At 41.5% G+C, this 26,839-nt stretch overlaps 1 protein-coding gene across 3 annotated transcripts in view; it reads left to right on the top strand.

Annotated features, from left to right (window-relative positions):
* cacna1ha (calcium channel, voltage-dependent, T type, alpha 1H subunit a) overlaps positions 1-26,839 on the top strand; it is a 214,306-nt gene that overhangs the window by 150,540 nt on the left and 36,927 nt on the right. For 2 of the 3 annotated variants that reach the window (XM_054750461.2, XM_054750463.2), the window contains exons 20-31: positions 3,643-3,746; positions 4,084-4,207; positions 6,504-6,572; positions 6,697-6,881; positions 6,967-7,093; positions 7,442-7,567; positions 7,789-7,878; positions 10,469-10,682; positions 17,627-17,778; positions 23,504-23,613; positions 24,353-24,486; positions 24,718-24,788. In XM_054750461.2, the coding sequence (XP_054606436.2) occupies positions 3,643-3,746; positions 4,084-4,207; positions 6,504-6,572; positions 6,697-6,881; positions 6,967-7,093; positions 7,442-7,567; positions 7,789-7,878; positions 10,469-10,682; positions 17,627-17,778; positions 23,504-23,613; positions 24,353-24,486; positions 24,718-24,788 (1,506 nt within the window). The remainder of the gene's footprint in view (positions 1-3,642; positions 3,747-4,083; positions 4,208-6,503; positions 6,573-6,696; positions 6,882-6,966; positions 7,094-7,441; positions 7,568-7,788; positions 7,879-10,468; positions 10,683-17,626; positions 17,779-23,503; positions 23,614-24,352; positions 24,487-24,717; positions 24,789-26,839) is intronic. The other variant, XM_054750462.2, reaches the window with a different exon arrangement.

Here is a 26,839-nt window from a genome sequence, read left to right as displayed (position 1 = left end):
CCTCAAAAAGCTCTAAAGACATTGAAGAACATAAAAAACATCTAAAGCACTTCAGGCCCCAGTTGTTTAATGTTGAGGTCATAAATTAATAAATAAGAAAGAAACAAAGAACAAAAACTGCATCATGGAAGGGTTCCAAGGCCAAACACAGCCTAAAGGCCCGTCTCACATTTACTAAAAGCATATTGATGAGTCCACAGGCTCTTGGGGAAATTTTTTGTGGCAAAGCTCTGGCAAATATTACATAAATGAATCAGAAAAGGGTAGAATACCTTCTCCGGGTCATGGATGAGGTCCTGCCCAGAGTGGAGGAGTTTTAAGTATCTCGGGGTCTTGTTCACGAGTGAGGGAAAAATGGAGCGTGAGATCGATAGGTCGATTGGTGCTGCATCTGCAGCATTAACAAGCATTGTACCGGTCTGTCGTGGTGAAACGAAAGCTGAGCTGTAAGGCAAAGCTCTCGATTAACTGGTTGATCTACATTTCTACACTCACCTATGGTCATGAGCTTTGGGTAGTGACCGAAATAATGAGACTGTGGATACAAGCGGCCAAAATAAGTTTTCTCTGCACGGTGTCTGGGTTCGTCCTTAGAGATAAGGTGAGAAACGTGGTCATCCGGGAGGGGCGCAGAGTAGAGCCGCTGCTCCATGTTGAGAGGAGCCAGTTGAGGTGGCTTGGTCATCAGGAGGGGCAATAAATAATAACACTTCCAACCTGGACTGGATTATTGTGATCATAATTTAAACAATTCTAATAGCAGAGTCCTTAAAGGGGCATTATGGAAGTTTGACAGCCAAAACATGTATAGAAATAATAAATTTCTTCTTCATACATTCTCCTGCAATGCCCTGGTCCTGTAGAATGAGCCCTGGTATTTTTACTGTGATTGCCTGTTTTTCTGTAAAATCACAGAAAAAGAGAGCTGCTCGGGTCGAGCAGGCTGCTTCATGCACGTTCACGCTCAGGCATAGCCCGTAGCATTTGCTATCCGTAGCTTTAGCAGCAGCGAGAGAGGCAGTGCCAACTCAGCGACTTTGTCACTGTTCCTAACACCTAGTGACAAACCTAGCTACATTTCTGAGGACCCTTAGCTACTTTCTGTAGAACTTTCTTCTAGATATTTCCTGCAAATTAGCAACAAAATTGCCATTTTCACTCCAAAATGTTCTTTGGTTTGACGTTGTTTCAGCTGTCATCAAGGATATAAAAGTTACAGATACATTAAATGTAACTGGTGTGTAGCTCACCTTGTAAGGCCCTGTCCACACGTAGCCGGGGATCTGCCAAAACGTAGATATTTTTCTACGTTTTGGCCTGTCATCCACATGAAAACGGAGATTTTTCACACGAAAATGGCTCTTTTTAAAAACTCCGGCCAAAGTGAAGATCTGCGTTTTCTCCGTTTTGGGTGTCTGCGTGTGGACGGACAAAACCGGAGTTTTAAGGTCCGCAACGTCACTTTCCGCGACAAAAAAATGCTGACATCACGTGTGCGACCTGTGTTTACACTAGCCGGCATCATGGAAGCCCTCAGAGCTGCGCTCTGTCACTACCCGATCCATCAATTGTCCAAGCGCTTTCTGCTTGTTTGTTTTTGCAAGCGGAATTACTTCTCCTTGCGGAAGACCACAGATGAAGGACGAGGTTAAGAACGGGGGAAGTACTGCCGCCTACAGGACTGGCATGTCCATAACAACGTATTTATCCGGGTACGTGTGGACAGTTTGTTTTTAAAACGCGGTGGTGTGGATGCAAGTTTTTGGAGGGGCGGATATTCATTTTTAAAAAACCACGGCTACGTGTGGACTAGGCCTAAGATGTCTGACTCCCATGTAGAAGACCTGGGTTTGATTCTGGGTGTGAACATTTTTGAGTTTATTTTTTACATTATTGGTATTTTTTTTACAGTAAGACGCCCACATTTTTATTTGAGACTCGCCGAACGGCATTGAATTCACAGATAAAAAAAGATGTGGGTTCAACTTTCATTTTGGAACTATTTTTCAAGCAAGGGAAGGGAATGATCTGAGCATGCAGGAGGACTGACCCATCATAAACCTTTGTCGGCTGTGCTGAAGAGAAAGGTACAGAACCAAATTATTTAATTAATTAGCTGCACGTTCTCCTGTCCTCTGTCCTCCGGGGCCACACACACACACGGGACTGTCTCAGCTGTTATTTTTATTAAGGAGTGTGCACGTACAGCATGCGCACCTCGTGCACGAGCCTACTATTGAAGCTGTCGTTACACTTTTGGCCTGAGGGGGCAATCGCGAGCATAAAAATTCAAAAGTCCAAAAAGTCCCTTTAAAACTTAGCTTCAGATTAATGAAACCTTTTACTAATTTGTGAAATTTTGATAAAAGCCGATATCTGCAGGGTTATTTTGTAGTCCTCCGCTAATGCAAAAATGACTATTATTAGTGCCATTTAGGTTTATAGGCACAGATTAAATGAACAATTTAATTTAATTTAATTTATTTCAACAATGGAAACAGTCTACTGCAGATGTACACATATTTTTCTTCTAGATACAAAGTCATAAATTAGGCAGTCTGATGCTGTGCTGCTTCTGAGCTGAGCTCAGACAAACCAAAAGACAGACTGACTTAGGACAATATGTATGGATATTTTCGTACATATTATATATACATACACCAATAGTACTATTAATAGCATGGATTGAAAGACTGTGAACCAAAGACAATGTAAGACAGAGGTGAAGGTTAATGCATTTAACTGGATATTTAATAATTGATACTCAGGGATGCTGTAAAACCTAATCTCCAGTTCACATCCAGCCAGAATTATCCTCTCTTTTGTCTCATGATCAGTAGCAGTTGGGGTATCTGGGACCAAAAAGTTGTTGTTTATTTTTTTCAGCAACATGCCCACTTTCAAATGAAGCACACTCCTCTTCTTTTGACATTTTATTTCTTGAAATGTTTTATGGCAAATTTTTCTCTCACAACTTAGATCAAATTTACCATAGCCATGGCTCTTAGGGAAGGGGGAAAGCAAAGATGGGAGCTAAAGAAAAATCTGTTGTGTTGCTGTTCTGTAGAACACACTGATTGGATTGTTGCTAAGAGGTATATTAGGTATGATAGCATTTGAACCAGGAAAAAAATCATGTCATGGTACATTTATAATCTATAGTTAATTTGTGATTAATCGCGATTAATCTAAAATTAATTATAAAACTCTTGTGATTAAGCACAATAAAAATGTGTTAACTACCAGCCCTTGTAGCATTAATATGACATTTTTGTGGCCTGTTAGAACTTTTAACTTGATGATCTTGCCCTTTATCCCTTTATCTTTGGGATTAAAACCTCATTTTAATTCTGATATTAGAAAAGTAAGCTTTTAGATTAATCAATACAAGTTTTATCAGATCTTATGACACTGATGTAATGAGGATTAGATGTGTGCTGAGAAGTTTGTTTAAATGTTTCTAACTTAAAAAATAAATATTCTGAGTGACAAATTTGGCGGTAATGGAGCAACATTTTCCCGTGATGCAAACACCAGCTTTACGCCATTACTAGTTCTGGTTTATAGACACATCATCAAACTCCAGCAACTACTTGATGCTGTTTGGAGCAAAATTAACGTGTAACCTCTTGTTTGCTGCAGAGCCCGTTCTGCTACTGGGTCCAGAGAGAACTCCACAGCATAAAGCCTCGCTGGTGTAAGGAACATGAAAACTGGACGCTCTACTTGTTTGCTCCTGAGAGCCAGTGAGACTCACACTCAAACACACTTCCTGTCAATTTTCAGTTCTACTCTCATTTATGCACCAGAACTAGAAAAAAAAAACATTATACCTTGAAGTCAAACTTTAAAACAGGCCAAAATGGCTAAAATCTATTTATTATTGAGGAGAAGAATTGTTTTATTTTTCCAAAAGGGAAACACTGAATTAACTCGACAGATTTTCATCCTTCCAACTCACATCTTTAACACTTTTTGATATAGACATCATCAGTATTATTTTCCTTTTTTCCACTGTTGTAATTTTCCAATAACTATGTGCTTCCATAGATATTTTATTAATTTGTGAATTTATGTGTTCAGGGCTCGAATTTGGTGCCAAAGCGTGATTTCTCACAAACTGTTTGACCATGTGGTTCTGGTTTTCATCTTCCTCAACTGCATCACCATCGCTCTGGAGAGGCCTGATATTCAGACCAACAGCAAGGTGAGAAGCATCTAATCAGGAGCTCATTTTGAAAAACCAACCTGTTACCATGTCTCTTGCATATTTTAGAGCTTAGAGGAGCAATCTGGAGTTTTCCTCCTTTCAGGAATCATGTGATATTTAAAACCTCAGTTTGGATTGCTGGCTGTAGTGCACATAACACACAAGCCTGCAAATTAAAGCAGGACAACACATGTTCCCCTCCAGCTCAGCTGTGTGACTGCACTGACCTGTCCTGTGGGACCCTCACTATGTAACCCTCATGTCCATGCTGTCTCTGGAGCAGCAAATAGCAAACAAGATCTCCTGTAACTTAAAATGAACCAAAGCTTCCTCCCAGTTTCTCTTTAAGCTGAATTTTAACATCAGTTTATCATCATTAAACAAAAGAATAAAGTGGAACAATAACTTCTATCTTCTATTTCTCTCTCCTTTTAACTTCTCTGTGTCCCTAAATTAAAGAGACAGACGATTACGTTGCAGCCGCCGTCACTCACCCCGCTCCCTCCCCAAGACCAGACCTCCCGACATGACAGCTCTCGTCTGACTGAGCGCTTCAAGGAGAAATAATGATGAAATTATGAAAATAATAACGCATGTTTGGAGGAGCGTCCTCCGATCCCCTCTCTCTCTCTCTCAGTCGCTGATCGAGCGAGCGGTGCGCGCCGCGCGACAACCCGCTCAATTAACATAATTCACAACCCAAATCCAACAGAACTGATCGGGCTGATTGGATTCGGGTTTGGTCTCAGGTTACAACTCCAGCGCTCAGCCCTGCAGTACCACATAAAGTCAGACCAAAGTTTCCTACCCGGTAAATGTGGAGAACACCCGCTCTGACAGATGTGAATGCTGTGCTGGTGCCGCCGTTAAAATAACAAAACCACATTCCACTATAATTGATTATGGCGTACTCTTCAATGATGCAGAATCGTTTATGCCTGCATCTCATGCATTGATTATTTGATTATTTTCCTCAGCTTTATTTATCATACACCTCCCGGTCGGCCGTCAGGTGTGGGGGTGGGGGTTAGCGCGGAGTTTGGGGGCCACAAAGAGAGGCCTTGCAGGCCACGTCCGGCCCGAGAGCCGCTATTTGCGGACCACTGCCTTTTGAGCCCCATGCAATTTAAATTCAGGGCTGCTCAGTATTAACCAATAGCGTTGTAGATCTGTAACGTACAGATGTCAATCAGAGAGCGTGGGCGTGCGTTTGTGGATGTACTTAGACTGATGTTTGACATTTCTTATGGACAAGTAAGTCTTTGAAATCCATACATATAAACAAACAACTTAATGTGAGAATAATAATTGTAAAACAATTACTCCAGCCACCTGTCCTGTTTAAAAAATGCACCAAAAAGAGGCATTGCCTAGCAGACGAGGAGGGCGGCAGTACTGCAGTGACACCAAAAGCTGCCCTCAATTTTTTTTCCTGCCTTTAGATAAACAAAATGAAACTAAATTAAAACAAATGTGCATGTTTGATATTTGGCTAATTTAGTGAAATTATAGTAAGGCCGGTATTTACTGGCTTGTGGCTATGGGAGAAAAATTGCATGGAAGTTTAAAAAAAGTTTAAATTTCCTCATTTTTTGTTGTTACTTTTGTTAAAAATCCTCGCACAATCTTATTTGCTGGTATTTTCAACCCACTGGGCACATTTCCTCTAATAGTCACAAAGTCATCCTGGGTAGATCCTGCCTGGAACACTTTACGGCCAAGAATCAGGAGGCGTGCCGAATAGGGGACAAGATAAAATACTGTTAAAGAAAGTTTTCCTTGGAAAGCCGAACCGATTTTGATGCCTACTGATGTGAGTTGTAACGTTTTTACAAAAGGAATATCAAAAACATGACCATGAAAGAATTGAACTCATTCACTGCCAGCTGTTTCCTGATCAGAAGAGCCCTTCGCTGCCAGCGTTTTTCAGCGTTTTCACAGTTTTTTAAGAGTCACAGAACGTTGTGCTCTATGATGATGTCAACGCCAAAACTAACAAAACAAAGCGGAGACTCACCTCTTACATCAGGAAGAATCTGCGCGTTTCGAGCGTTATCCGTTCTTTCATAATCCGTTGTCGAATTGCGATCGGCAGAAGCTTACCCGGTTCGCGCCTCACTTTTTTTACAGCAGCGGCCCAAAACGATCTCCTAACACATGGATTTTCTGATTCCTGATCACGTGACGTGTGACGTACCTGGATAAAGATTGGCTTTAGAGCATCTTGGACTGGCTTGTGTGACCTATTTATCCCCATTTCAGCACATTAAATCTAATTTAATCCTATCCTCAGGAGCGAGTTTTTCTGAGTGTGTCCAACTACATTTTCACTGTGATCTTCCTGGCAGAGATGGCCATTAAGGTAAATACTTTCACATTTTAGCTATAGGACCATTACCGAGTACGATTTTCTTACATATTAATAATGTTCAGGCTTTCGTCTCCAACATATTCGTTACTTTAATAATTTCGTGTGTCTTCATCAGGTTGTGGCTCTTGGTTTCTGCTTTGGGAAGCAGAGCTACCTCCAGTCTACCTGGAACATTCTGGACGGCGTCTTGGTGTTTGTGTCTCTGATGGACATTCTGGTCTCTCTGGCCTATACGAGTGAAAATAGGATCCTGGGAATTCTAAGGGTTCTTCGCCTTTTACGCACACTTCGCCCACTCAGGTTTGATGTCACCGGACAAAAGAACAGCACATTGCTGTTATTATTTTAACCTCTTTAGTTATTATTTGAATAATTCTGATTTTAGGGTGATCAGTCGAGCCCCGGGATTAAAGCTGGTTGTGGAGACACTCATCACCTCTCTCCGACCTATCGGAAACATCGTTTTAATCTGCTGCGCGTTCTTCATTGTGTTTGGGATTTTGGGGGTCCAGGTAAACCACAAACTGCTCTCATTGTGTTTCGATCTCTTGAGCTCTTTTTCCCTTTGTTGTTTAAATGTCAGCAGTGCTAAGATGGTGATGTGTAATTGTAGCTTTGAGGAATTCAAGTGACCTGAAGAATCAGTAGGTGTGTGGGGGAATACAGAAATACAAATAAATAAATAAATAAAGCACCAGCCATAAACATTCAACAAACATCAGATTAAAACAAGCTCTTTGAAACATCCGTTAATCCCCGGCATTGACCGTTGACTGTATAATTTGCATTTAGGCAACTCAGCTAAGTAAACAACAGCCAAATAACCCTGAAGATCTCTGTCCTACTGTTGTCTGTTTTAGCTGTTCAAAGGGAAATTCTACCACTGTGAAGGTCTTGACACTAAAAACATCACCAACAAGTCTGATTGTGTACAGGCCAACTACCGCTGGATACGGAGGAAGTACAATTTTGACAATTTGATTCAGGTAAGGCAAAGAGTCCACCAAAGTTGTTATATAAGGATAAAACTAATACAATGGTGATATTATGTTGTGTGAAATGGCTCTTTAGCATTTAAATAGCAATAGTCGAGGTCTTTTGTTGGTCAAAAGAAGAAAAAAGTTCTAGTTATTCAGTGCTTCCATATTTTAGAAGAGGCGAATGTCCTTTGTGTCGATTTAACATAAATGTGTTGTTTCACCTGCAGGCTCTGATGTCTCTGTTCGTGCTGTCTTGTAAAGATGGCTGGGTCAACATCATGTATGATGGACTGGATGCAGTTGGAGTGGATCAGCAGGTAATTTGGTCTCGATAATGATTCTTTGTGAAACGGATCAAATCAGAGCGGACATGTTTGTTTTGATACATGGACGGCGGTACCCAGAAGATGTCATTCTTACCTCATGCTCCTTTTCAAAAAGCTGGGCCCTCTTTTATCAACCGTACTTACGAACAGATCTGTGCGTATTTTGTGTGTTGGACCGATTTTACGCATTGTGAAGTATTTACCTAGTTGTACTGGTGCATAGAAATGTTTCTAAATATAAGAACGGCTCTGAGCATGCGTACCAACAGTACTGAAGGTCTCAGTCGTCCACGTGTTCCTCATCCATAAATAGTTATGTCGGTGGGAAAACGGCTTTTTCGCATAACTGGTGCTAAAACCAACAAAAGACACATGTGACTGATGGGAATCTGACATTATATCACGGCTGTTCTGTGTTATTGGAAGGTTTGAGCATGCATTCTGGAGGGAATGCGTTCTCCGCTAGCGCACTGATCTTAAAGGAAATCCTTCTACTATACTGTGATTTGGGACCCTTTGTGGCACGACAGAGGGACCTCATGAATCTGATGCCAGTTCATATTTTATCCTACAACTACGAGAACCCCCCAGAATCTCCTGTGCTCCCCAATCATACATGCTGTGTTGCCATGGTAACCAGACTGAATGACAGCTCAGAAGAGGCTGCGCTCTCACACAGCATTTCCAAATAAAACAACGCATTACTCCACGATTTATCATATTCATTCTTTCATTTATTCCTGACGGGAACCTCCCTCTGTCCCGACCGTGTTTCTAACCTCTGTAACTTGTTTGGTTCTTTTGCGCTTCGGCAGCCAGTGTCTCAATCTCGCTGTCAATAAAGTTTTTCTTATTTTCCAGGAAAAATACAGCAGGTGGTGTTTCTGTCATCGACATATATACTGGACAATTCATGTCCATAGGCTCCAATTATAGTTTTTGTGCCAAAATGGGAGGTGGCCACCACCGCCATTTCACAGGTTCTGTCAAGCCCAGACAATTCCATAAAAGGGAAAAGAGGTGGAGCTCAGGGCGGGGCTGTAAGGCTGGGATCAAATGACGACACTCGTCGACTGAAGCGATGTAGCTACAAGCTAACCCAAAGCTAACGCGTAGGTGGGAGCTAAGCTAACGGAGGTAGCTACCTAGCTTAAACCGGAGTTAACTGTGCACAACACCGGAGCTTCTGAGTCAGAGATACGCCGGGCTGACCGCTGGGTAAAACCGGATGGAACACAGAGGTCTCCCGAGACCTCCACAAGCCGGCAGCCGTGCAGCAGACAGGCGACACTGCGATCAGAGATGCGCCGAGCTGCAGCTGAGGGGAGGGGACCTTACTGATAGTCGGAACCGAGCTCCACCAACATGTTATATTTCAACCCATTTCCTAAAATGCAGCGTTATGTTAAATGCACTGGGTTTTACCCCGTTACATTTAAATTTCATGGTTAAACAGTACATGTTAAAATCTAAGCTCAGCTCGGCAGTGACCTAAAATACATAAATATAATTTTACTTACCGAAAAAAATGAAGTGGAGACTCCTTGGATGCTCTATTGGTGCAATTAATGCCACAGCAAGTCATTTTGTCCAACAATTGCACAAATAATATCCAAAGAGAACGCACAAACGCTACAACTAATGCTCTAAGTTGAGAGACTGAAAATGCAGAACAGTTTTCAGGTGAGGCCGAGGCTCAGACTGAGCCCTTTCCCCGGAGCTATCTCTGCAGTCACGTGGGTCTGATGCTCATTAATTATTCAGAATTTTAGGCATTTAATACACTTAAATAGAAGAGTGACAAAAAATTCACCCCCCTCAGAGTTGTCATGAGTGTAAACTAGATCTATTAAACCTAAAACATGTTTTCGAACCAGGCTGTAAACATGTTTATTTCTACTGTGAAATTGATATTTTTAACATGGGAGTCAATGAGGATTTGCTCACTTCTGACACCAGCCCCTAGTGGATGAGGGTGGAACTGCAATTTTTGTTACTTCCTGTTTTGCTTCATTTCCAGACCTGAGTTATGGGGGCTTGGTTTCCTTATGTAAATGACTGAGAACGAACACGAGCACCTGAGTACACACAGATGGGATTTATCCTCAGACGACTGTGGAGGAATATGCGTATGAGAGGCCACCGCACGTTTCATAAATTAGGAGTTTGATTATCCGTACACAAATTCTAAATTTCATTCATAGGAAGGAATATATGACGTTTCTACAAATGTTTGATAAATGAGGGCCCTGGTCTTTAGGAAATCAGATGTAGTTTGTGGTATAAAGCTAAACGATGAAGCTTCTGATATGTTAACATGCTGAACCATGAGGTAACTTCTGCAACAACCTCAATTAAATCACAAGACACAAAATAAATCAAGTGTTTATTTTTCATATGAAACTGATGCTGTGGGCTGACAATGACCCACAATTTATGGGAATTTTGTGAAAATGTACAATTGAAATAAAAGTATCTTGGGACGCTTGTTGTAATGTTTAGGGAACATCTGCTCTACTTTTTGTCTTTACACAAACATGCTCTCATCATGAAAAGTGAAAACCAAATCTTGTTCCCTCAGCCTGTGAGGAACCATAACCCCTGGATGCTGCTCTACTTCATCTCCTTCCTGCTCATCGTCAGCTTCTTCGTCCTCAATATGTTTGTTGGCGTGGTGGTGGAGAACTTCCACAAGTGCAGACAGGACCAGGAGGAGGAGGAGGCCCGCCTGCGCGAAGAGAAGAGGCTCAAAATGATTGATAAAAAGCGCAGGAGTAAGGAGAATGGAGGGGCTGGTCGGTAGTCTATTTTTCTGAGCACTGCCTGCTTTCAGAGCTTGAGAAACAAAGAAAAATAATGAAAGAAAGAGAGAAAAAAGGGAAACAAATGCAGCTCTAAATAGAAAAAGAGAGAGCTTAAAAGACTGGCTAGCTCACACAAACATGATTGATCACTGACAGAGGGCGTGGGCTAAGCCAGTCTGATGCATGTAAACGCATGTCTGCAGCCCTATGCCAACCCTCCCCTTTACCCTGCATGGAGAACAATGTGTAGCCTAACAACAATAAGCACAATTGGATTACACCACTAAAACACCACCGATCTTGTGCAAAAAGGAAATCTTACAATTTTAAAACTTAAAGATTGAACACCTTTGCATGACGGTTCCTGGAGAAACCTTTCTTACTATGTCTCAGGAAATTTTACTTGTAAAATGTTCCTCTGTGAAATGCCATCACACCTTCCCTCCCCCCAAATGCATGTACAAGACCCTGAGACACCTCTTGGCTCTGGCTGAGCCTGAATACTTCATCTACCTATGCTTTGACTGGCAGACTCAGAAACATAGCAGTGATTCTAGCTGCTATACATGCTAAGAATTACCCGAGCAACGTACGTAGATGTTAGTAAATGTTATGAACACAAAAATGATGTTTTAGATCTGTAGAAAGATTATGAACAACTATTATCTTCTGAATAGTTCTTTGAACAACCCCAGTTTGGAGAAACGGGTTCGTTTTGACTGAATTGATGAGCTAACAGCTAATCTGAGCAGGGCTAACATCAAAGTGGATTTAACATTGAGGAGAAAAACTCAGTTAAAATAGGTTGTTGCTATAAATCACATAACTAGTTATTTTCATCTTTTTTTATGTTCATTCATAGAATAGCCTGGAAATCTAGACAGATATTAGTCAAAGCAAAAGTATTTTGTAGTGCATGTTGGTCTAGCCACGCACCATTAGAGCCTCAGCAGGTCTACCATTGACCTAAGCAGTAGGGATGCAATGATACCACTTTTTTCCAAACCGATACCTCCAAATCTGAGACCATGGTTCTCGACCAGAAAAGGGTGGCTTGCCAACTCCGGGTCAGGAGAGAGGTCCTACCTCAAGTGGAGGAGTTTAAGTATCTCGGGGTCTTCTTCACGAGTGATGGTAGGAGGGATCGGGAGATCGACAGGCGGATTGGTTCAGCGTCTGCAGTGATGCGGACGCTGAGCCGATCTGTCGTGGTGAAGATGGAGCTGAGCCAGAAAGCCAGGCTCTCGATTTACCGGTCGATCTACGTCCCAATCCTCACCTATGGTCATGAGCTTTGGGTAATGACCGAAAGAACGAGATCGCGGATACAAGCGGCCGAAATGAGTTTCCTCCGTAGGGTGGCCGGGCTCAGCCATAGAGATAGGGTGAGGAGCTTGGACATTTGGGAGAGGCTCGGAGTAGAACCGCTGCCCCTCCGGATCGAAAGGAGTCAGTTGAGGTGGTTTGGGCATCTGGTCAGGATGCCTCCTGGACACCTCCCTGGGGAGGTGTTTTGGACATTTCCTGCCGGCAGGAGGCCCCCGGGTCGACCCAGGACACGTTGGAGAGGTTACATCTCCAATCTGGTCCAGGAATGCCTTGGGGTCCTGCCGGAGGAACTGGTGGAGGTGGCCGGGGAGAGGATGGTCTGGAGCTCCCTAGTTGGGATGCTGCCCCCGCGACCCGGACCCGGATAAGCGGAGGAAGATGACGACAATACGATACCGATACTTGGATCTGAGTACTCGCTGATACTGATTAGCGATACAGATACTTCTACCACAAAAAAATGCTATGAATTGGAATACAGGTTTTATTTTCTTCTCTGCTTTCAACAAGAAAAAAACTGTGAGGTAGATATAAAGTAAAATATGTTCATATAAATGATCACAAAACTAAAATAATAGGTGAACAGAAATGACAAGTTGCAGTGAAGCCACTTTCAAGCAAATGCATTGGTATCGGTTATTGGTATCTGTTAAATTTACCGATACTAGTATTGGTATCAGTATCGGTATTGGTGCATCACTACTAAGCAGTGTTGTGTTATGCCAGTCACAGTGCTCTATTGGTTTGTTAGGCTGGACGATGTGACAGTGTGGAACAAGTAAGATGATGGTGGCTTTTTTGAAATGGCTTTGGCATCAACTTTGGACTATTTAGACTTGGGCTTTTCTTTGAGTCAAAAACAGATAGAAGTACTTAAGTTTATTTAGAAAAGGGAGGCATTTGTGTCTTATTTGACAATGCATGGCAGAGTACCCCATTAAATGAAATCCATAGTGGTGAGTGTGTCTCGTCGTTCATTGTCCAATAGCGTGTGGAGACACTTTAAAAGACAACTATAGATCCCGCCCCACAACTAAGCTCTGTCTATGGGTCATGGCCAGACTGCATTCACATATATAGGATTGTTTGCCAAGATATTCATAGTAAACTTTAAGGATGTGGTTGACTGAAAAAACATTTAAAAAAGGTTTTTCAGTTTTTCATGCAGGGTGAACATGAAAACTGTTTCCTACATCTATATCCTGCATTAGATGGTGGAAATCTAGGATTTGAAAATCCTGAGAGATCTACAGTGTGTACAGAAAGTATTCAGACCCCCCGTCAACAACACAAGGCCATGTGATAATTCAGTTTTTCTTTTTTAAGAAATCTGCATACATTTCTAAAATTCTAAGTATTCAGACTCTTTCCTCAGTATTTAGTAGAAGCACCCTTTTGAGCGAATACATGAGTCATGAGTCTGTTTGGTAAAGATGCAACACGTTTCTCACATCTGGATTTGGGGATCCTCTGCCATACCTCCTTGCAGAACCTTTCCATTTCTGTCAGGTTGGACGTTGAACAGTGGTGTACGGCCATCTTTAGGTCTCTCCAGAAATGCTCAATTGGGTTTAAGTCAGGGCTCTGGCTGGGTCAGTCAAGAACAGTCAGAGTTGCTTTGAAGCCACTCCTTTGTTATTCTAGCTGTATTCTTAGGGTCATTGTCATGTTGGAATGTAAACCTTCGGCCCAGTCTGAGGTCTTGAGCAGTCTGGAGAAGGTTTTTGTCCAGAATATCCATATTTGGCCATATTCATTGTTCTCTTGATTGCAACCAGTCGTCTTGTCCCTGCAGCTAAAAAAACACCCCCCACAGCATGACACTGCCACCGCCATGCTTCACTGTGAGGACTGTATTGAACAAGTGATGAGCAGTGACTGGTTTTCTCCAGACATACCACTTAGATTTAGAGCCAAAACATTCTTGCAGCATGTTAAACATCAGACCAGGGAATCTTATTTCTCACCATGTCGAGGTCCTTCAGGTGTCTTTTAGCAAACTCGGTGCGAGCTTTCATGTGTCTTGCACTGAAGAGAGGCTTCCACTCTGCCATAAAGCCCTGACTTTCTATAACTTTCTCCCATCTTCTGACTGTGTCTCTGGAGCTCAGCCACAGTGATCTTTGGTTCTTCTTTACTTCTCTACCAAGGCTTTTCTCCCCCGGTAACAGTTTGGCTGGACGGCCTGCTCTGGAAAGGGTTCTGGTTGTCCCAAACATTTTCCATTTAAACATTATGGAGGCCACTGTGCTCTTAAGGAACTTTAAGTGCAAAAGCCAAAGACTGTATCGGACATTGCCTTCTCTAGTGTAAACTGGTGCACAGGATACAATAGTCAAAGAGTAGGTTTCCCCTGGTACTGACTGTAACTTAGGTCCAGCTAATCTTAATTATGTGTTTCTGACTTCCCCTAGGTTGTCCACATTTTGGGAATCAGTTTTTGATTAACTTTCAGCTGTCTCATTTGCTAGTCACCTCTGACTTGTCTGTTTGGGATTCTCCCTAAGATACTTGCCTTGCCATCCCATTTTGTTAAACTTGTAAATGTCCTTACATTGCTGGCCAGAACAGCTGATCTGATGTGACAAAAGGACTCTCACTCACCCGTCACTCCCACTGTGTCTCTTTTATGAAAGTGGAAATTATTCATTACTTCTTCAGAGGGTTTGATATTGAATTTTCTAGTCCGGTTGTGTTTTCAGGGCCAGGTCACTGGCACTAGAGGTGATTCTGTAACTACAGGGTTTCTCCTATTTTCTGTTTTATCATTTCCCTTCTTTTTTGTACAGTTGTGATTATATAAACTACTGTGACCTTTTAGGACTTTAGTTTGCCCCACAAGGAATAGCTGTGATTAGTTAATCCATGCAGTCAGAGCTAAGTTCTCTAAGAGCAATCTAGAACAGTAACAGTTCATAAACTTTCATAAAAACCCACATAAACAGATCTGAATCACTTTGAATAAGTGAGATCGGGCCATTTATGGTTTATACAACACTCGGTACAACTGAGTCGCTGTACGTACCAGTGACATGAAGTAATGCCTGACATCTAAGGAATCAATGGAAGTAGTTTCACTCATAGTGAAAAAATGTATCTCTGTTCAGAGTTATATTTTAGGGCAATGATTTGGTCAGAAAACACATCTTCCTATCTTATTACCACATCTCTCTGGTCCAAAACTTCAGCTGAACACAGGTGAACTCAACCTTTCCAGTGCAAACTTCAGGGTTCGGCCATGCAACCAGTCCAAACTCATCTATCATTCCAAAGAAGAACATAGTTTTGAACCATTGAAGTTTTATCCTGTAGCAACGCTACTGGACAAGAGAGAGGCTCCAGAGTTTGTTCAACTTCACACACTTTCTCTAGCGTGCTTGGTGAAAAAAATCAGCAGTAAGGCAAGAGTGAATGTTCAACACGAAACAATTCTGTTAAAACAAAGCACTTCTATTGTCCTGTTGGTGTGAATTGTGTTGTTGAACATAGCCTGGGCAGATCCTATTTATCACAGATAATTCATCAACATACGCATGCATTGGACAAACAGGGCATGAAGTAACAGATCAATAAATTATCATCATGGGCATGTAATGAGTCAGATCTTCTGTGAAAAACATTCTAAAGACACAAAATCAATCATATTTAGTATGTTTCTCAAAATAACATTTATTAATTAAAAGACACAAAGGAGTCAAAATCTCAGTAGGGGTTACAGATGAGGCACAAAGGTATCACTTTATTTTATTTAGATAAGACTGTTCATATTAAACAACCTAAAATACTGATGCAAATTCATTTAACAAGATGCTAATTTTCATCCGTAGGAAATATATGGAGGTAAAAATAAAAAACGTCCCAAAATTATAAAAAATATCTGCATTTGATTGTATTGAATCCATTTAGTGACATAACGATTAAAAATGTATTATTATACAAGAGAAAAGTCAAATGGCACAAATTGTGCCATTTGAAACCTTGCCTGAAGCGTCTGTGCATAAACCTCTAAAATTGTTGTTCTTCACTTTATCAGACTCAAACTTTGTACAGATAATGTCAAGATGAAGCTAGAATTTGAAATCAACACTTTTTTCAAGGGCAATAAAAAACATTTTTTTCAGTCAATCAAAGCTTTATTTATATATAATGCCTTCCACAACCCTTTTCAGGTGCCCAAGGCACTAGAACACATTGTAAAAAGACATATAGTTATAAAAAGTTAAGTTAAAACATAGAACATAAACTGTAGAGCATAAGGCAAAGGGATAAAACAACGAATAAAAGCGCCCTAACAAGGAATAAAACAGCAATTATAAACAAGAACTAAAAATAACACAAAATCAAGCTGACTTCAAACATGTTCTGGAAATACTAATCGAAAGAAATGAGTTTTCAGTCGACTCTTAAAAACCGGCAAAAAGGTAGACAGCCTAACTGCGGGTGGCAGCTGGTTCCACAGTGATGGGGCTAGGATTGGGAAAGCCCAGTCCCCATGAGTTCGACACTTAGTGCGAGGGACAACAAGGAGGCCCTGATCAGAAGAGGGCAGAGTGCTTGAAGGCAAATCTCTCTTCAAGAGCGCCGCTAAGTAAGGAGGGGCGTCTCCCTGAAAGAAATTAAACACAAAAACCAGGAGTTTAAAACGTGCTTGATAAAAAAAAAATCAAGAGGCCAGTGTAGGGAGACCAGCACAGGACTGATGTGATCCCACTTCCTTGCCCCAGTCAGAATCCTGGCGGCGCTGTTCTGTACAATCTGAAGACGACGCAGTGATGACTGACCAAGCCCAGCATAGAGAGAATTGCAATAATCTAATCTAGAGATTACAAATGCAGCTCTATGTCCATTTACACTTCATCAATAACACAAATTCTAATATTTACGAATCTCAACAAATCCAAAAAGGGCTCCTTTTAAAATGAGACAACTAAGTAATCAAATAGGTCTTGTGGTTACAGAAATATATTCTATTCTACAGTGTGTATATATATATGTGTGTGTGTGTGTGTGTGTGTGTGTGTGTGTGTGTGTGTGTGTGTGTGTGTGTGTGTGTGTGAAGGTAAGTCCACCTAAAACAAAAAGGCAAAAAAACGTCTGCACCAATTCTTGCTTTCAATATTCACTGAAGTTAAAGATTTTACGTTTATTCGTGAAAAATCTAATTCAGAACAAACATTAAAAGCCTCAAATTAATTATTAATTATTGACATTAATGCCAATAAAGAGTGAGAGCAAACATCTGATTACCTCTGTAGCCTTTCTTTTATAAGCCCAACTGTTACTTCTATGTCCTCTCATATTTAAAAAAATAAAACAAGCAGTGGTGTGCACAGACTCAGGAACGGGGGCAGTTATGCAACAGGGGCACCACTTTCATGACTATTGTTAGATAATCAGATACACTGTGTGTCCTGCAAAACCATTTTGACAATTGAAAACACAAACATGTCTTGTTGTGTTGAATTAGAATTCTTAAAGGAAATGTTTCCAGCCTGTGAAACAAGCGTGGTGACCCCTCTGACTGTGCACGTTACTGAGCACTTACAGTCGAGTCACTCAGTTTTCAGTCTCTCATTATCTCTTTGTGGGATTTGTTTGTGTTTCAGAAGCCAAGCAGAGGCCGTACTACGCAGACTACTCTCCTTTGCGTCTGTCCATCCACACACTGTGCACAAGCCACTATCTGGACCTTTTCATTACATTTATCATTTGCATCAACGTCTTCACAATGAGCATTGAGCACTACAATCAGCCACAGGTAATGTATTCCCCATTAAATCAATCTTGGCTCTTGTGCAGGTTAAGAGTGGTACAGATATATACCTTGTGTCTTCAATTAGTGGTATAGATCACATAATCATTGTCCGCTATATTTTCACGGACCTCTAAAGGCCTATCATACTTAGCAGACAAGGCTGAGCCAGAAACAGGTAAGTAAACTTGGTTGTGCACTTGATAATCTCAAGTCTTGTCATAATGTAATTTCATGTTCCTCTGTAAAATAGCATCATGCTATTTTGCCAGCATGGACTGGCCATCTGGCATACCGGGCATCTTCCTGGTGGGCCATTAACCCATTGAGAGCCGGTCTGGTCCACTACAACCTCCACCCCGCATTCGGCGATCCCACGTCAAGAGATCAACCATGCTGCAGCACTGTTTTTCCCCCCACTAAGAACTAAGTTAACGATTTTCAATGTGCACAACACACACACACACCCCGCACTCGATCCTGTGGAATGGACAAATGCCAGGGCAGAATTTTAGACCCAGTACCCCTCTGGCCAGAGCGTTTCTTTTCTTCACTCCTGCGGTGTTATGTTTTGGAAGCATCCCAGAAGCGTCGGTACACACTGCTTACACATCAAGTCTATATTTTACACTCTACACTTCCAGAACAGGACAACCTCTGCCTATCAGATCAGAGAGGAAGTCAAACATGAAAGCAGTGTAAAACATCTGGAAACCTTTAAAATAAGTCACGAGCAGATTTCCATTTGCTTAACTATTAAAAAAATAATAATAAAAGCACATTACTTCCTGTAAAAATCTCTGTAGCGGACGTAAACAGAACTGAAAATATACTATCGACCTTTTTAGACACGTGGTGCTATTTTTCTCCTTGCTTTTTATGGCGTCAACAGCCAAAACTACGCATAGTCTTGCTATTCTCTGCATGGAATGCTGCGTTGAAAGCTTTTGCTGCCAAATTCACATCTGAAACGCTTCCAGTAAGAAGGGAACTCGAGGATGAAACGCTTGATGTGGTTCACTGAAAACAGCGTTTTAATTATTATTCCTGATTATAATTGGTCACTCTGAATTTGTTATGCACGTGAACATGAAAATAGTCTCCTACACCTATCTCCTGCATTAGCTTCTGATAGAAAATAGAAACTCTAGGATTTGAAAACCCTGACATATCTACATCACACATTCACTTAACACTGATGAGCTCAACCATCTTGTCTCGCAGCAGGTAAGGCTGTTGTACGTTTTGCATCCAGGAAACAGCTAGTAGAAGCTAACCATTAGCATTAGCAACTCCACCACACAGCAGAACTCCTTCTAGCTTGTGTTATTTGTGGAGATAAAACATCAATGTTGCAAACTGAACAAAGTCATTGGTAGAGTTGCGATGTTGTTATCCAATTTGGGGTAAGATGTCCAAATATGAGGGGGAAAAAAAGACTACAAGTCTTATCATGTCAAGCTACTTTCTCCTCCAGCTGACTTTTACTTCCTGATTCAGGTGCATTTGAGTTTTTTCCTCCTCAGAGTACGACTTACAAGGCATTCATTCCTACTAGTGACCACTACAAATTTATTGATTAAACGAGTGAACCACACTGCCAGCAGTTATATGTTTTATCTAATATTTACACTATTCATGTTGCGCACATCTCCTCCTCTCCCCGACTGGGAGCCTCTCGGCGGGAGGCATTTTTCAAGCTCTAAAAACTCCCAAACTTTGCTCAGCCTGAAGGTTACACATCTCCACTATCTTCTGGTGTAAAGTAGTAACTTCATGAGGGATCATATTTGTAGATGAGACTTGTTAAAGTCAGCAATGAGGCTTTGGCGCTTATAACGAGTAAGTCCCAACACTGACAACAACGTACTGAAACTATAACCAACATGCATAAACAGACAGATCGGTCCCGCCTACTTACACTGTTGGTCTTTTTTTAAATACGCAGTAATTGTTGCTTGCCTTTTTCGCTTCATCCTGCATCCTAGCAGCAACCATTTTGGCGCCTCTGGAGTCGGTGTTTGTTTATGTCATGCTGCGTTCAATGTAATTGGAAAAAGGAGCTTCAAGCGCTTAACCTCCGATTTTGTTTTCTTTCTGGCCTTAGTTGGGGGGGACGGATCGGGGTCGATCTGAATCTGGGGGGGACGGTCCCCCCCCCGTCCCCCACCCCCCGTCCCCCACCCTATCTGCGCACCTGACTCCACCCCTAGTCGAGATTTAAAAAATGCTCTGAAAGTGGGCGTTGCTAGAAGGCATGGTGTGGCATGGCCAAGTGTGGGGAATTTCCATCCCGGGAGGAAGGGGGAGTGGGAGGAGACTGTACAGATGACGTGAAGTACCAGCCCCAGTCAATCACAAATTTAACACACAATGGGCAGCACTAAGACGTTTTTCTTAGCTCCATCCATCCATTTTTATCCGCTTATTTGGAGTCAGGTCACGGGGGCAGTAGCCTAAGTTGAGAGGTTCAGACTTCCCTCTCCCCAGCCACTTGGGCCAGCTCTTCTGGGGGAATTCCAAGGCGTTCCCTGGCCAGGTGAGAGACACAGTCCCTCCAACATGTGCTGGGTCTCCCTTTAGGCCTCCTCCCAGTTGGACTTGCCTGGAAAACCGCACCATGGAGGCGTCCAGGAGGCATCCTGACCAGGTGCCCGAACCACTTCAACTGACTCCTTTCGATGTGGAGGAGCAGCGAATCTACTCCGAGCCGTTCCCAGATGACTGAGCTTCTCACCCCTATCTCTAAGGGAGAGCCCAGCCACTCTGCAAAGAAAACTCATTTCGGCCGCTTGTATCCGCGATCTCATTCTTTCGGTCACTACCCAAAGCTCATGACCATAGGTGAGGATAGGAATGTAGATCGACCGGTAAATCAAGGCTTAGATTCTAGATTTAATCAAGTTTACACAAACATGTCCAAAAAAGCGCAGAAACCGAAAGATTGCATTTGCAAGACCGAATTAAACAGCAAAGAAACTGAGGTGTGGAAACAAACTATTTTCTTTAGTTCAGTTTTACCTTTATTCACATAAAAAATATTCACAGAGCTAAACCAGAATAATACTCACCACACCAGGCACATGCAGGGGGAGGGGGGCTGATTGAGCACCTGCTCCTTTTGTCCGAAGTGCCCAAGGTGCCCTTTTACCATCCAAAACTGTCATATTTGGATACAGGTTAGGCACTAGGACCATGTGGAAGCAGCCTCCTCAAGCTGAACCCTTAGACCCGCCCACAAGCTCACTGATTAGCTCTGTCGCGTCTTGCCAACGTGTGATTGGCTGTACCTGCTGTCGCGCTAAATCTGTCGCCATGGAGACGACTGAAACCGGTTATTTGCTCGTTGGCAGGAGTCTGCGCGCTCAACTAGCTGTGAGTTTTTTTTATTCTGCCTTCAATCAGAGCTTTTGTTTACATTACCATTTGAGTCCATGGTTGGAGTGTGTGTGTGTGTGTGTGTGTGTGTGTGTGTGTGTGTGTGTGTGTGTGTGTGTGTGTGTGTGTGTGTGTGTGTGTGTGTGTGTGTGTTGAGCAAAGCCAGCATGTCTGAGACAGAAAAGAGGACATGAGAGATTCTCCGCGTGATAACTTCTGAATTACTAACCGAATTAAAATAATTCCACCGGTTTCTAAAAGCACATAAAACAGGCTTTCCAACGAGGTATTACGTGATGTAATTCACATTACTCTGAAAATCGCTATTAGCAGGGTCGTTGCTAGCTATTTTGGTGCCCTAAGCACAAAGGCTTCGTGGTTAGGGTTAGGGTTAGGTTTTGCATACGTCACTCACACGTCATACTAGGTAGCTGCTGTTGCTAGCATGGTGAATCATTGCATTTTGTTATCGTGTTCCTAATTAAAACAGAAAATTGCATTTACAGCTGCAGCTAAACGTCTGAGCCATATGTCCGTGTCCTACGTGTATTTTTAAATAACATAGGTTTGATCTAAAATAATAACCTACATCTATAAATCCATTTAGAACCACACCGGTACTTCTGGACTCCAGCAGGCGAGTCCCGTTAGCATGACTGACGCAGCACTAACCGTGTTAGCTCCAGTAAAGAACAAGCAATTTGTGAAAGCTACGACACGTGCAAACACACACACACACACACACACACACACACACACACACACACACACACACACACACACACATACAGATATAATCTAAAAGTTGATCCCTTTTTTCAACAATAGATCCTCCTAAAGGACCGGTAGAACCTCCGTGTTATCCTGGACTAGAAAACAACAACTCGAGCTAGCGAGTTAGTATCAGGAAAATGTATTCTGGTAAGCAATCGGTTAAACATTTTCCGATCTTATATCAATGAATACGCCCAGAGGTAAAGTGGCAACACGTTATTTTACTCATCAGTAGATTACTGAATTATATTGGGACATTATGATGGAGCTAATCAGCTGAGAACTTAACTGAAAGCTACTGGTGGAGCACAGACATGAAATTAACAAACTTTAACAACCTGTACAGATTTTGGTTCCGAAGACGGAACAGAATCCTCCCCAGTGTCCTAATCGGGCCGCGGGTTTTCTGAGTGAAACAGTCCAAAGCATGTCTGCACCTCCGGTTCTGATATCCAGCTGCAGGACACGGAGTTCGGTTGAACGTCTCCGGTAATCCAATATCCGTTCTTGTCGCCGTATCCCAGAGAAAGAAAGAAAAAACAAATCTGACCGATTAGCAGAGGCTTCAGAAGCTACATCTGACTGATGACGCACTGTTCTCTGCTATAACGCTAATGAAGAAACACTGGAGTCAGGCGTTGTTTACTACAGATGTTTCAGCAGAGCGCCTTGTGAAACGTCACCAGCTGCCCATGCAGGGCTTAGACCGGAAGTTAGTTTCTGTTTTTCTCGCGCCAGTAAAAAACAGATTTTCTTAAAATTCCAGCCACAAAAATCCAAAAACCTTTTTCATCTGAGGTTTTAATACTTCACACGTGCCATTTGAAGGAATTTTGCCTCTGGCCAATATCTTTAAGGGGTTGGATTGGGGATAAAACCACCAAATAGTTCCAATGAGATCACCAGTATGTGATGATGACTATGGGACTTTCTCCATTTTTTAATTCATTTTTAATGCATTGCATCACCAACAGGACTCAGTATTGGAAGATAATCAAAAATCAAACAACTTGGATTCAGATCAGGGACAAAAATATGGTTGTAACATAAGTCAGCTTTAAAAACTAAAACAATTGTTTATGAAATAACGTTACCCTAATTAATGACATTTTTCCTAGTTTACATTATGTTGTTTGAAATCAAGGGTCTCATTATCTAAATTTTTTAACTTGTTGGATCGTGAATCTGTGTAAAAACTTTGCTCTATATGTGCCCCATTTTTTTTTTACTTTGAGCACCAGCCCCTTCAAAGGTCTCTGTATGGCCCTGCACCACACAGATAATTTAATTACAAGATGGACGCAGTGTCTTTCAAAATAAGAACAAATTGCAATTTCCTACCAAAAGTTTTGATGCTAAAGGGAATATTGAAATATTCTGCTGACCAACACAATTTGTTGATAATCGAGTGGCCTTTTTTTTATTTGCACACCAGATTAGACTATTCAAAAACTCTTACACACAAAATAAGAAGTTCAGTTAGTTCTCAATAATTTTAGAAATAAAGTTGTGTAGGTTGTGTTTATAGTATAGTGTACTCTGTCAGTCATTATTTTCTTTTGTATATTTTTGTTTTCAGTATTTAGAGGAGGTTCTGAAGTACTGTAACTATGTCTTCACCTTCATCTTCGTCTTCGAGGCCCTGCTAAAACTGGTGGCGTTTGGCTTCCAAAGGTTTTTCAAAGACAGGTAAAACACAGAGCATGCTGGTAAATTACATTTTATTTTTCTGGCACAAAATTAAAAGTGAAAAAATTGTCCCAAGCTGTCTCCACCTCCAAGAGAATGAGGTTCTGTTTAAGTAAAACAAACTCAGAATGTCTGATGTGTGTTTATCTGATGCTACGGTGCCTTGTTGGGGTCATGTCTAAGTTAAACACCGTGTCTCCTCTACCATTAGGATTAGTGGGTGGATGGCTTCTGATTTTAAACACTCAGCTCAGTGTTTACTAAAAAAGTCAAGCAGAGCTGCTACTAGCTCGTCCTGCTCTCCTCCTGATCCTTTTTTAGCCAACACATTTTTATTATTCAGATTTACCAACCTCGATATCATAAACGGAGGAGGGGGAGTGAAGGATCAACTCACTCTCTTTAAGGATTTCCTAAATCTTGGGGGAAGTTTGAGGGTATATTTTAAGAAACAGAATATTCAAAGTTGACATAATTGTTTCCTTTAATTAAATGATCAAAACTGTGTTTTCCCTTTTTCCAGCTTAAAAGAAAACATTACAGAATGATAATAATATGTCAGATTTTCTTTTTAGATTATGAAAAACACAAACAGCTTGACAGTTTCAAAGTTAAAAGAAATTTGGAAGGCTGTATTTTTTCGCAGGTTGGTGGTCCTTCAGGAAAAGTGAATTTCCCTATACGACTCCTTATTTGTTTGTTGTTTTATTTACCTAAAATGACTCATCTGGTGTTGTAGGTGGAATCAGCTGGATGTAGCTATTGTTGCATTATCCATCATGGGCATCACTCTGGAGGAACTAAAAATGAAAGCAGCGCTCCCAATAAACCCTACCATCATCAGAATCATGAGAGTACTCAGAATAGCAAGAGGTACAGACACACACACACACACACACACACACACACACACACACACACACACACACACACACACACACACACACACACACACACACTAGCAGAGCTTTTTTGTTTGCAACCAGATTTCACTTCTTGTCTTTGAAACAGGTTTTTTGATCCCTTACATAAATTTCAATCCAACAAGTAGAATGTTTGGTTTTATACATGGCTGCCTGTAAATGTGTCCTCTCTCTCCTGCAGTGCTGAAACTTCTGAAGATGGCAAAAGGGATGAGAGCTCTGCTGGATACTGTTATGCAAGCGCTGCCACAGGTAAACCCAAACACGATTATTTCTTTGATTAGTGCTTTCCCAAGTAAGGGACCCCAAAAGGCTTAAAAATATAACTACACACACACACACACACACACACACACACACACACACACACACACACACACACACACACACACACACACACACACACACACACACACACTCTCTGATGGTTATGAGCTACACTGTAGCTACAGCTGCCCTTTGGCTGCTGAACACAAGCATCACCTGCCCTCGAACCAGCCCCAGAAGGCAGGGAGGGTGAGGCGTTGTCTCCAATTGCAGAATGACGGACAGAGCCAGGATTCGGACCAGCAACCCACCAATGAGGGAAATAATTTGTAACGTCTTGCCCACAAATGACCCTCTGATGTGAAGTTGTGAAGAGTTTGAAAATGTTTATTATTTGCAAAAGCAAAGAGATCATAGAACAGCAACATTTCCTCTGATGAGCAGACTTGTTTCTACCCAGACCGTTTTAGATGTGACACGGTCTGATCTCTTTAGGGAGTATCACAAAATGAAAGCAAGCAATGGTAAATATGTCTTTAATTGGTGACAATCGGTAGTTTTTATTTGTTAAAATAGCCTATAGGGCATTGGTGATTTACACAGAGAACAGCTTAATTGCCATCTGTGGCATGATGTTAGCATTGCTAGCACATTTTGGCATCAGGGAGCTAATTATTTAACCTGCTGAAGATTTTTGCTCGGCAGTTTGGTCTAGTTATGCACCACTGGCCTGAACAGTTTTAGGTCTGGCCAGTCACAGTGCTCTATGTTTGTAGAGAGACACTCAGCGGGCTTAGCCCCCTGCCGGAAAGACTTTGAGCGGTTTAGTGTTAGATGGAGAAGAAAATAACAACAACAAAAACAACATGGTTTTGGGAGATCTTTGTGACAGCAGTCCTAAACCACAAGAACAAAGAATAAAAAAGATTAAATAAAGTAAAGCAGTCTTCTGTTTTGCTCATTTGTCTAACACTTTGCCGGATTTATTTTTGTTTTGAAATTTTAACATTTAAATTAGGGTGACCATATTTCCATTTCCAAAAAAGAGGACAGGTCATCTGTGCCTACCAATGACGTCACACTAGGGCTGGGCGATATGGCCTAAAATCAATATCACAATTTTATCTCGATAACAATAAATGAACGTTAACTACGGGTCTGCGCAGAGACAACAGTTGTCCACTAGATGGGGCTGTCACATGTAGCACCTTGAGTCACATTTTTATGTGACTCAACGTGCTACAGCTTCTTAAAGGGACATGAATGTTGCAAACCTACACACATCTTTTCATTTCTTATTATCAAATTTATTGACATGGGAAAAATGATCTCGATAAGAGTCAGACATTTTTATAATGATACATTTTTTATTTATTGCCCAGCTCTACGTCACACTATGGCAAAACCACACAAACCACGTTGGGATGCATTTTTTACCCCAGGTGAAAAGCTAAAATTAATATCAGATTCTGCCAACAAAAGGGCTTTAAAACAATTTATATGTAAATATTTAGCATATTTATTGCAACATCTCATTTGTCTGTTGCTTTAGTGCTGCTACAACGTTTTATTAATAAGAAATGATTATACCTTTCGTTTTACTACAGCGCCGGTAAGCTTCCTGTGCACAGATTATTAAGGATGCTTGTTTCAGCTGTGAGATTAGATGACAGAGTCAATGATAAAAAAAAGTTTGTTATGGAAACTTTCAGAGAATCCACTAATAGTATCATTCAAATGGTTTTGAAACTGACAGATTTTTGTGGGTTTAGAAAAGAAGCAGATGAGACGGCGTGTCCGACAATTTTGTTTTTCGTCGGGCAATATTAGAACATGTCAGTGATGTCTGAGGTGTTTTTCTAAAAACTGTATAATTAACTCTCCTGGACAGGGTAGGAATTACACAAAGGCTTCTGGGGGAACCCAGTGATGGGGGGTGTTCCGTTTTGCCTTGGCCCCCAAAATGCCTTGAAATGGCCCTGGGTGTGTGACTGAGTTTTGAAGGTGATCTGATTCAGATCATCTGAATTGTATCA

Source organism: Nothobranchius furzeri, chromosome 12 (assembly GCF_043380555.1).
Source record: "Nothobranchius furzeri strain GRZ-AD chromosome 12, NfurGRZ-RIMD1, whole genome shotgun sequence".
NCBI classification, from domain to species: Eukaryota; Metazoa; Chordata; class Actinopteri; order Cyprinodontiformes; family Nothobranchiidae; genus Nothobranchius; species Nothobranchius furzeri.
Note: the sequence above shows the minus strand (reverse complement) of the source record. Positions and strands in the feature narration are given on the sequence as shown.